Source organism: Solanum lycopersicum, chromosome 4 (assembly GCF_036512215.1).
Source record: "Solanum lycopersicum chromosome 4, SLM_r2.1".
Taxonomy (NCBI): Eukaryota; Viridiplantae; Streptophyta; class Magnoliopsida; order Solanales; family Solanaceae; genus Solanum; species Solanum lycopersicum.
The window spans coordinates 62,963,487-62,976,573 of NC_090803.1; the positions used below are offsets into that span (position 1 = coordinate 62,963,487).

At 31.2% G+C, this 13,087-nt stretch overlaps 1 protein-coding gene across 4 annotated transcripts; it reads right to left on the reverse strand.

Moving 5' to 3' along the window:
• Window positions 1-1,923: 1,923 nt before the first annotated feature.
• On the reverse strand, window positions 1,924-7,924 carry LOC543580 (universal stress protein A-like protein). 4 transcript variants are annotated; one of them, NM_001321169.1, is given in 6 exon segments: window positions 1,928-2,334; window positions 3,999-4,091; window positions 6,249-6,367; window positions 7,228-7,331; window positions 7,472-7,693; window positions 7,786-7,924. In NM_001321169.1, coding segments are annotated over 4 exon segments (513 nt in total). In that variant the 5' UTR covers window positions 7,683-7,693; window positions 7,786-7,924; the 3' UTR covers window positions 1,928-2,334; window positions 3,999-4,012.
• Window positions 7,925-13,087: the final 5,163 nt, after the last annotated feature.

Genomic DNA, 13,087 nt, shown 5'->3' on the forward strand with positions numbered 1-13,087 from the left:
GAAAAAATAGTCCAAAGCAGTCCAGAAAACAAACACCGGAATTAATATGACAAGTGAGGTACATACAAGGAACAATAAATAGTAACATAAATTAGATGACGCGAAACTGCAAGCGCAATATTATGACACCTTTTAATCTTCAATTCTAATTTGTGTCTTCCATAACCTCCTATCTAAAATCATGTCCTGAAACAACTGTAATTATGTCATGTCTTGTCTAATCGCGTAGAGGCACATGCGGATTTAGAATGAGTATCAATTTTTATGTACATATTTTATTTTTGTATTTATATATATGTATATGTATACTCAAAAGCAATGAATTTAGTTGAACACACAAAACTACGCCTAGATCCATTTATTTATGAAAAGGGTGGTGGTAAAAAAACTAGATATGGATTCAATTCGATTGAATTTAATAGTTTTTGCTCAAACAATATATTCATGTCAAGAAATTCATTAAATATATAAAAATATTAAATTAAAACTCAATTATTATCAATATTAATAATCACGATTCTAAAAATTCAGTACTCATAAAGGCTGAAATCATGACTTCTCCTTCACATGTAGAAAAGAGTGATATTATTAGTGAATGTCCAACATTTCACGTGAGCTTTTGATACATATAATAATAACAATAATAATAATAATAATAATTATTATTATTATTATTATATTTTTATTTTATTATATAGAAGCCAAAATGGAGCAAGGAAAAGTCATACAGCGAAGCTCCAATGCTTCTGATTTATGTCGTTATTAGCCACTCTCACTTATTTTAACTCCAATTTGTCATTTGATAAAATAATATCTATCCTCGATATACATTTTATCTATTGTTTACTGTCTCTCTGCCTTCACAAAGATCGAGATAAGTTCTGTGTACACACTATCCTCTTCGAGTCAACTTGCGAAATTACATTACACATTTTATCTGATTTACCTTACCGCTTGACAAATGCATGTTAGCACGAATTTGAATTAAATCAGGTCAATAAATTTCGGATACTTCGAAAATCTAAAGGGGTATTTGATATTTTGGGTGTGTGAAGTGTTGAACAGAAGAGGCTCGTGAACCTTAGTTGGACGACAAGTAGTGTTTTTTTTGTCCATAAGCAAAAAAAGATGCTGTGGTCACGAGGTTTCTTAATTATTAGCTAATCTATGTCATTAGTATTATTAGAAAACTAATCACATATGCAATAATGCATCATTAGTAATATTAGAAAAACTATTAGTATTTAATTACTATTAAAGATATAGGAAAATTAAATTGGTCTTTAAGATCCCAAAGAATAATTAACTTTGACTTAGGTGTTTCCTGAATCTCCACAGAGATTTTTCAATTATCTCTAAAAGATTATAAAGACTTTGAACTTAGTATTTTATAATGTTTGTTTCTTCATCTTTCAATAAATCACTTGTTAGTAACTACAATGGATGATTCATATATGTATAAGTTTTATCCAAATATCTCTAAGATATATTCAAAGTTTATTGTAGGGTGATGCAATATCTGAAATCTCCATAAAATTAAGCATATTTATCTTAGAAAGGAGAAAAGCATTACTATATAAAAAAAAAAAAGCATCTTCTTTTGGGGAATGAATGACATTAATTGAGACTTTGCTTTTTGCACAAAATGAAAAGGAAAGGCCAAAAACTCAAGACAGATCAGCTTTCTGTAATGTCAAACTTTTTTTTCAATGATTAGGAGCTTAAGCAGGGTCCACTGTGTTCACGAGAGTTAAAATATGAAGAAGTAAACACACAACGTCAGATTAAGGTATAAATAGTGTAATTTTCAGTCGCCCTATCTGACTTCGCCCCTGGTCCCAACTCCCAATAGTATGTGGGATTGCCAGTTGAAGGCCAGAAGGACCACCAGACTCAGATTTAACAAAAAAAACAGTAAATCAGTTTCTCTTGGCTTCATCTGGTCATTTTCAATAAAAATGCACACTTGCAAGAATCCAATGAACAAAGAATAAAAAACATTGATTCAGTATAATGTAATTACAATAAAATGCAAGCTCTTACATTGACACCCTTCACATCTTCACAGATAGTTCTTGCACTCTCACATGATGTGAATCTTGTATAGTGTAAACAGCACATGTGGGGAATACACAAACCAAGATCCAATCCACCTCTACAAATTAATGCAAAACACACATGATCTACAGCATAGAGACAGCCAGTCAAGCTTATTCCACAGTATACGACGACTATTATCTTGTTTGAACAAACACATTCCATGCATCTCATGAGCAACCCATAACTACAGCTCAAGGCTGATCATCCAAAGAAGACGGAATATGTCACCAAACCCTATGCAAAGACCAATACACCATCAGCATTGTCCATTTTTGCAAGTTAGAAGTAATGGACACCAAAAGGAAGAAAAAAGATAATGTCGAGTATTGAAATTGACATTCTTTAACATCCACATCAACCACCTACCAAAATTCTAAAGGCATAACTGGCCTCAGTACGAGAGATGCACTAAGTTGGTGACTAGCATAATAATAGTCTAATTATATCAAATCCTCGCACTATAAGCTTGTTTAGATGTGCTTTCCTACACATGTGATACATGATACGTCAACAACCAGGTGTACAGTTAACAGATAAGAGGTTCAACACATTGCTGCGGGTGTGACAAAAATAAAGCGAGGAGCTTCTACGTTGTTGGAGAAACAAGGGAACATAAAATTTGACTACAATATTATACTCCCTCCGTTCACTTTTCCTTGTCACTATTTGACTTGGCACACCCATTAAGAAAATGATAATAGGTATTTTACCACACTATCCTTATTAAATGATGTTTAGTTTAGGTCTTGAAAAAAGATTTGGAAAATAGTATTTAAGGGTAAAAGTAAAAATGAAAATCTATTTTAGGAATAAGTGACAAATAAAAGTGATTGGAGGGAGTGTTTATGAGCAGATACACAAATTGGCTTTGATGTTAGACATTGTCCTAAGAAATTATTTCAATAATGTAAAATGCTTCCCCAAGATTAAGCCCACCTCCACAAGAGAGGGAACAGGAATAATAAAATCAGAAAGTTATGAAAGATGGTAGGTATGATGGAGTGATGGTTAGACAGGTTCTCGAATTAAAATGATGAAGATATAAAATACATTCTTTGAGGAAACGAAATAAGAATCAATCGCTTGAGTAGTGTCGTTGTAATAAAAAGACGATCACCAAAAAATACTGATTTGAAACATATTCTCCAAAAGATTGTGGATAATTGCACATCAAAAAAGAGTGCTTCTACTAGCACATATAAAAAGGTAAGTGGTATCACTCAGCAGACAAAGGTGTGGTGACACAAATCTCAAGGACATTATTACCCCTGAATTGGCAACAGAAAAGTAGGCAAAAAAAAAATCTTTTCTAGGAATTCAATGCTCAGAGGAGAATCTCAGTACTCTTAACTACCGTGAGGAAAAAGAGAGTAAAAAACTCCCCCCAACAGTTATCGAAAGCTAAAAGTTGGAGACTCCAAAATTATGAAGAAACACTAGAAACGTAATTTTCTGGAATGTTTTGCTTGAAAAATTTCCGAAAGAATTACCGGAATAGTAGTCAGAAGAACAATGCCTCCAAAATGATGAATGAAAGAAACACGTAGTCATCCCAGCGGTGACCAAAAACAAGCATTGTGGTGAGAATGGTCCCCAGAGACAGAGAATAGGAAACTTACAACAGAATAAAAGACTTCAGTCTGACAGGTTGCATAACGCATAAGACCACCATAGATAGACGAAAGTTATTTAAGCCACTAAGAAGATTGTAGAGGTTCAAGTTCTATTTGAAAAGAGACAGAAATAAAAAGTTACTTGTTGAAATTGGTCTATTTACAACTTAAAGAAGACTCCTTATATAAGAATTTTGAGCTTAATGAAAAAAGGGAGTGTATATTTCACAGTGTTATAGGGAGAGAAGAGGGCAAATGCTAAACAAGAAGCAACAACACACATACCTGGAATGTTCGCATCAAGGAGTAGCCTTAACAATAATTACTGGACACTGTGCATGGTTTGTGCAATAGTTGCTTACACTCCCCAGAAACATCCTGTTTAAATTTTAAATTGGTGAAATACATGTCTCTGTTAAAAAAGTGATCATGTATGATCCAATAACTATAGAATCTGGTGAAAATTACTTCCAGAGTTCAGATTGGAAATAAACAACACAATTCAAACCAAAATAAAGATCCATATCCATCAATTACAAATTTTATGTTAATGGTAAAAGTACAATTTCAGAAACAAGTATAAATGAAGTTGAAGACAGATGCAAAGAGACCTTTTCTGTAGCAGGCTGAATAGAAACCCACTTGCCTCCACAACTGCAGCTCTTAATTTATTACTCATTTACTTGTTGCCAACTCTACTTAGTCTATGAATAGAACTGTAAATTAAGGCACATTTTTATCAGCAGTACTTCATTTAAGATGTCTCTAACTTTCTGATGAAGTTTAAGATAGCTAATTAAGTAATTTGTCAACAAACAAAAAAGTACATAACAGAGCAACTCCTCCATTGGTTTTCTAAAAAACAACACTTTAAGTGATTGCCTCCAGATAATATCATCATTCCACAATGAAATAACACATACTAACTGTTATATGCCTGGATATGAGGGAGGTGCAAATTCTAGGCCGCTATAAAGACCTTTTAGGACCATAGCAAATTCGAGTAGTAGATGTAAAGAAACTACACCAGTAAGAGTTAAGCAGGGTAAGAATATGCTTCCTTCAAAGTGTCCATCATTAAAGTAAATTTAATGCTTAACTAATGAAATTGTGTAGGAATTACCCATACAACAAGGGTCAAGGGGTTCAACTCCATCTACTGTCTGTTTTAGCTATACAAGCTTATAGTATTAATTTGCAATTTTTGGTATCCACTGTCTATTGCAGCATTATGTGCAGTTAGTAATTGGTAATCAATCTTATATCAATTAGCTAAACCTCAGTCTAAAACTAGTTAGATCAACTGTATGAATCCCCTGCAACAATTTTATATTATTCGGGAAAATTTCATGCCAATACTAAATAATTTGACTTCAGAAAAAACTAGGGTTTTTTTAAAAATGAAAGGTTCTCTAAATCTCACATGCATCCAGTTAGACCCCCGAAGAAACAACAAACTTGATGCAAGTATAACAACGACAACTAGCATTACTCTAGAGACCAACAAGCTAGTTTTATAGATACATCATCTCACAAAAATCTCTCTTTTTCAATGACAACATGAAATCATCTACAAGCATTAGCAGGTCAGCAGCACAAAAGCAGGTTCCTACTCATGCTAAATGGCATTGTTGATTCCTGTGAGTGATTCACAAGAATGGCATAAGCAACTAGTCGCATCTCTGAAGGGAAATTTCAGAATAATGTCCTAAGCATTGCACATAAAGTATGATGTTAGCTAAAATGTTTCTCCTCTTTCACACGTACTAGGACAGGAAAAAGTTCTTGCTGTTGGATGAGAAAAGCAACTAAAGCTAGTGCTTGTTAAGCAACATATATGCCTTAAAATTTGGGAACAATCAGCTAGTTGAATCATGTGAGCATTCTCATAGAAGCATTAGGCCATCAGTTAACCACAATATTCACAGGTCGCTTTGCTGACTAAAGTGGATGACATCCTAAACTACGTCCACTTACTGGGATGCCTAAAATATTTTGGCTACAGAACTGTTCAGAATAATGTTAAAAACAACTGATTTACGACCTCAATAAAACTCATGCTCATTACATGATGAATCAGTATTGTCAAAGGCACGCTTAAGCCCTGAAGCGAGGCTCAATACATGTTGAGCACTTCATATAGCTTAATGTGCGGTTCAATGTCATCAATAAGGTTCTAAGGCATGTTTCCTTGCCAATGAGCCTCCTCTGAGAGGCGACACTAAGCAATTGATTTCACTTTATCATTAAAAAAAATCAATTTTTGTTCATATATTTGTCCTGCATACTTATAATTACTAATCTTGATTAAACATGTATAGTTTTGTATTCTTTCTCCCTTTGCGCATCTTTCATTAAAGCCCCGCACTTTATTTGCGATTAATCCCCCAATGGACACTAGAGCTTTTTGCCTTTTTTTGCTTTTGATAACACTGTTGTTGAATGCAAAACCATCTATACATGCCTTAGGTAAAGAGCGTCATCTAGTCAGAGTAAATCAACAATAGCAACATCCATCAGGTTGAGAATTTCTACCTTTTAATGGGGCCAAAAGCACGGGAACCCATCACCAGCAAATCAGCATTCATTTCTTCAACAGCATCACAAATTTTCTCCTTTGGATCCCCAATAACTACTTGGGTCTTAACGTTAGCCTGATTCAGATAGAACCTGTTTCCCATCAATTAAAATAGAAAGATTGAACACCAATAATGATTTCTGTGACGCCATATTAGGCTTCTGTTTTGCTTTCTAGTATCTTTAGCATTTCTCAGTGACTGAACTACCAGAATATCATATCAAAGGTTACAAACTGAAAGCATATTACGCAAAACATCAATGTCGTTGCAGCAATATGGATGCCACAGTGGACTCAAATTGCTAAAGCAGGAAATGTAAAGAAAACATAAAGTAGATCAGAGGCGTTTGTGATTTAAATAAAAATAAATAAAAGATCAGAAGCACCAATCAACACCAAGATCACTAGTACCTTTTCTTAGAATTTATATTGCACTCTTTTTATTTTGAGAAGGCACCACAATTATGATATCAATACATTTCTATACAAGTTCCTTAATTTCTAATATAGGTCAAGTTCGTTAAAATATTCAAATCTAAACTTTGATGAGACGCTTTCTCTATAAAACTACCTGTTCAACCATTACTTTGATATTTTCTTCCACTATTCTTACAACAAATGAACTCTCCATGTCCAGGGACGGATTCATTATTTAAGCTTTATGGGTTCAAACTTATTAGGCTCTTAGCATTGAACCCGCTCTATTTTTTAAGTTAATCTGTTCATATCTACTAGTTATTGCATTTTCAGTAATAACTAGTTATTGCATTTTCAGTTTATGATCCGCGTGTTCGAAAGAACCCAGAAATAATGAATTACATCCAGCCGCCAATAATGCCATATATAGAACGAGACAAAGTGAACATGTAAGCTGTATAACTTCAAGAAAACTTTCATATATAGCAAACGGGAAGTGAGAAGGATTATCAAGCTCACATTTTTTTTAGCACAAATCTCAAGAGCATGGTCTAAAATGGCCTGTGTGATCCGCTTTTGATGTGCCTCAATTGCAGCAGTAAACGCAGGCACCTCAACATCACCTGCTAATGTCCACAATTTAGTACTAATTAACAAAAAAAAAATGTGCAACTCCAATCAATCAAATCCATTCCATAATTCAAAAAATACCCATCAAGCAAAATGAACGAAAACACAAAAACAACAAGAAATTAGACTTAACTGGGGCCACCAAAGGGTATAGCTCCAGGGTTAAGACCAGCAGCGATAGACGGCGGAGATTGAACATGGAGAATCACAATGAACCCTTGTGATTCTTGAGAATCGGGATCATGGGGTTTGAGCTTAATGTTATCAAGGGTCCAATTCAACGCGTTCATGCTCTCTTCACTGCCGTCGACGGAAACGATCACACAGTTCAACTTTCCGGCCATGGTTTTTGTTTCTGTAAATTCGAGCAAATTAAGAACTGGGTATTACTTCGAATCAAAAAAAAAAATGTGTAAATTATAGTAATTGTGAAGAAATGAAACCGACTATATTGATTTGATCCTGAAATTGTTCGATTTTGTTGTTAGTTTTTAGCTGCAAGTTTCAACAAGCCATCGTTTTCATCTCTTTCGTGTCAGCATGGTAGGATGTGTACAAAAAAATATCCTCCTCTAATATATAATATACAGGTTAGATAATTGTATATTATACATCTGTATTTATATATATAGCAAGCGAAATTGAGAGAGAAGAGAGACAAGCAAGATTGGAAAAGGGAGGAGAATGGCCAGAGAGCGGAAAGAGGTGGCTTGTATATGCATATCGGTTAGATAATTGTATATTATACATATACATTTGTATATATGAAATGCGAGAATGGGAGAGGGAAGAGAGAGGCAAGCGAGAGAGGGAAGATAGTAGGAGGAAGGTGAATTGTATATGTATATCGGTTAGATTTGTATATTATAAATATGTATTATACACATACAAACGTGGCTAATTATTAAACTCTAAGTCTGCCCACGTAATTAATGTATAATGTTAGTTGTCAGTGATAATTATAGCAAACTATAACTATGATGAGTAATTAAGTAGTATAAGTTTGCTTAAGCACGTATTTTTCCCATAATTTAATTAGGCTCCATAGTTATAGTTTGTTAATGACGATTCATAGCTACATGTTAGAGGAAGGGTTAAGGCGAGCGAATGGAGAAAGGATAATTATATTTGTATATTTGTCATATAATTGTATATGTATATGTATAATTTGTATTTGTATATGTATAAGAGAGGCAAGAGGAGAGAGGCTACACGTAAAAGAGGTTCTAAGTGATAGTAAAATTCAAACTATAACTATGTTAACTAATTAACTAATATATATTTGTTTATCCACGTAATTTCCCTGAAAAAATATAGAGTTCCATATTCATTTGGACTTGTTGTAAACCTCAATATGGGCTTCTTCTTTCAGTGTCAAGAGGGCACTTTTAGCCCAAAACTTTTGAGTACCAGCCCACTCTTTGTCTCTTAAACAATTCTTTTTCTTTTGATATCCACTATTCAAGATATACAAGACAGTTTAATTTGATTAATCCGAATTCGTATCAAATAAGTTTTTCGAAATAAGTAAATTTTTGAATATAAAGGTATGTACAAACACCTTTTACAAGCAAAGAGAAAATGAAGGAAGTAACATATTCTCTAGGATCAAGAATCCAACCCCAATAAACTAAAAGTTTTGTCTCTTAAGCACATCTTCACCACAAAGCAACATACACATGCACTTTACTGCAAACCTAGTACTATGTTTAACCGCAATATTGCAGTCTGACTAAATTTGAATTCGTATATTTCAAGAGTCATTTCCAGATGCGACGCTTTCAGTAAAATTTTTACTTAAACTCGAAATTTTAATTAATGATAGAAAAATGTTGATGAACCAATCCTCTCGCAATCCATATTGATGTTTGAATTCTTTTGATTATAAATTTGTTTGTTTCAACTTTCAATCCAAGCCCATTGGTTTCAAAACCAAGGTAGTTTTTCCATGTACTACCATCAAAATATTTACAAACAGTTTGAATATCACAAAGTTCAATTTGTGTTTATTCCAACTTCACTTTTTTTTTTAATCCACAAGATAAAATTTTGAATTATTATACTTTAGAAACATAAATTATGTAATCAATTGTCACATCAGTCGGCACAAATGTGACGTTTATGATAAAGTTTTAGTTATGGTCAGCACTATTATCAAGCTACAACTTTTAAAAAATCATAAAAACGAAATAATTTCACGTCGATTAATTTGTTAATACTTTTTTATTCTCAATCAAACATTACTGAATCAAGTCTTGGATATAGAAAACCTTTAAAATGTACTTCAAATTCAATTTTAAATTTTATGAGACTTTAATACGAATATCGATTACTAAATAAAAGACAGAAATAACAACACGTCAAATTTGGAATTTTTCTAATAGAAAGAATAATAGACAAACTTTATTAAAAGTCTTTGTGTACATATTCAATGCAAAGACCTATAGAAGCAAAGCATGTTTAGTTTTGCCTTTCTTCTATGAGTAATCTTCTTCTATGTATATTATAAGTAATTTCTTTTTCTCATATCAATGTGTTAGGTATCTTCCTTCTTCAAGCCAACTTTTTGTGTCTTATGTTTGTGAGCACAATATATACACAATAAACTATGTACTATTAATAATAATTAATAACAAGAAAGACAATGAACAATTTGGGTTGCATGCAACTTGCAACCACAACAAGCATGGATTGTGACACATCAAGATCTTTTTTTAAAAAAATAATAATATAATTATAGTGTCTGGATCAGCTTGGGCACATCGTCTCAATTAATTTTACGAAGTACTCGTTACCTTCCACCGATACAATGTATAAGTAACTTACTATCCATTAAGACTTGAATAGCTAGAAGGAGAAAAATCGCCTAGTGTTTTTATTTCTGCTAAATTTTGAATTTAAAATGAATTAAACCTCGTAATTTTCGAACATGCATTTCATTAATCACTACAGCACGCTTTATTTCCATTATTCATTAATTGAGGTCTAAGATATATTTGGTAGGTGTATCAAAAGAATTAAGATTTGAAATTAATGAATATTTTTATTTTAAGGACAATTATGTACTTGAAAGTTGAAACGTATTGTTGTTTACTTAACTTATAGATTCGCTTGCCCACTCTATAATTAATTTTAAATATTTGGATTAAAAGAGACTCATAGTAACATGCTTGTGAGAATCAAAATAATGTAATTTGAATTAATTACCTACTAATTAATTCTCACTCTCTAACCTACTCAATTATGAGATCTCAGAAGCATTTGATATAGAAGCAAAATATTTTCTTGAAAAATTTGTGATTTTTTAAGTTTATTTTTAGTAACTTATAAGTAAATAAGTAGTATTATTTCGAAATATTTGTATATAATTTAGAAATGCTATGAGGGTGGTAATATGCTCGGGAGTTAGGGAGGTCGGATGAGCCCCTTCATGAGAAATTATAGTATTATTTATATACAATTAGAACTACTTTTTATGAATATATAGTAAAGTTTGAATCCTTTCAGCTAATTCATATGTTTTATTTTTTAATATTTCAAACTTTTTTTTTAGTGAAAATTCTGATTTCGCCCACTGGATTGAAGGCGTCGGGGTGGGAATTAAAGAAATGATGACATTGAAATGTCACTTATGAAACTCGTTTTTTCTATTTTCATTTTCTATTTTTTTTTTTTTAAAAAAAAGGAAACTTGTCTTTCAGAAACAAATATCCTCCAATAATATATTGACTAACCATATATAGGAAGGAAAATTATTTTCTTCAATTTTATGAAATTTCAGTTTTGTTGCAAATGAAAGAAAAATCTTGTAGCAATATACCACTTAATAATTAACCACATAGCAAAAATGATAAAATAAATATTTCTATTTTACAATTTTTAAATATACATGCTTGTGCTGTACATAGATACTTTTCCTAAATTGATTGAGTAAAATAGTACAAATTAAAATTTTAACATATTATAGAAAATTATTCTTGATACTGACCCCCACTACCTCTTTTTTTTTCTTTTATAAAAAAGTAATTTAATTATAAGCATATATATATATATATATATATATATATATATATATGCCACTTCAATATTTTGAAGAGTTATTTTATTATATGGTCCTAATTATGAAGAGCTAGTTATTATTTTGGCTAATAACATTATTGAAAAGTTCATGAAATTGACCCTCTGCCCAATTTGATGGGATAATATATATACCACCTCAATGTTATGAAAAGCTAGTTATATATTGTGGTGAAAATAACATTTTTCCTCTTATATTCTAAAAAATTATGTGGATCGTTTTCGTTTTTTAATGTTTTAATTTAAAAGATATATAAAATTATTTAATAAAGGTGTAAATTAAGTGGACGCTAAATATATGTTAGATTATTCAAACATTCTATCAAAAATTGTAGTGCGGTAAGATAGAGTTTCTTCACTCTTACGTTAAATCTTGTATTCGTGCTGAAAATAGAGAAAGATCGTGACGAAAAATAATTTTTTTTCTCTTCTTCAAATTCTCTTTCCTTCACTTTAAATTGCTTAGTCAATCTCAATATTAATTCATTATTGAAATAATTTGAATAAAATATTTTTTGTCAATAGTTTTGTTGTATAGAGTTACAATGTGTAGTTAAATAAAAAGGGATGAAATGATTTTACTTCAATTTGTTTAATTCAAGGATTGACCAACATGTTATTTATAATTAATAAATATAGATTTCTCATTTAATAGGTTTTAGATTGTTGCGTAAATTCAGATATCAAACAATAAACATGGATAACAATATAGTCAATGAAATTTTATATGTAAAGTTTAAAAATAATAAAATATATACAAATGTTATACTATCTTCGAGATAGATCTGAATTATTGATATCGATCGTTAAAATTACGTATACCACTCATAAAATGGACCAATAGAAAGGTGATTGTATATTCCATTTTGATTGGCCATGGTGTCATTTTTATGAATCAATTCAACTTTGAAAATTCAGAAATTAACAGTATTTTGAGTGATAATAATAGGGGAGAAAATGTGTAATTTTTTGAATGACACATAAGTCAAGAGCATAGAAAATGATAATTAGCCAATAAATAAAAGTCATGGCTATCATCATCCAAAATTTGGAAGGACAAAACCTATTGCTTGTCATTTGGTTTATGTTATTTTTACATAAACTCAACAATTTTTCTTTTGTTTTTTTCTTTATTTTTTTTTATCTTTTTTCAAAAAAAAAATTAAACTTATTATATACTTAAGATATCATATTAAAATCACATTTATAATTACATTATCGGAAATTAATTGACTTCCAAAATTTAATATTGTTATTATTATAGTTGAATGGCCTATTGACGAGAAGCTGATTCTGAATTTAAAATTTATTTGAACTTTTTTTTTTTTGGTTTATTAGGTTTTTGATAGGTTATTTATACATTTTCTTTGTTAGAAAAATACTAAAAAGTTGATTATGATAAAAAAAATAATAATTTAACAAACTATATAATAAAAAAATATCTTGGAATCAATTTTATTTCGACCCAATTAGAATGTAAAATATTGGTGGAATTTCATGTAGTCACTTTCAAACACATGTACTCATAACTGAAAATAAAAACCTCACAAAAGACAACTCATATTATAGGCAAGAAACTAAGATAATTTTTTGACAGGCTCGAAAATATTTTTTAGATTAGGCATCATATATATCGCGCATGCAAAGGTGTGCAAATCGATCCATTTTGCCT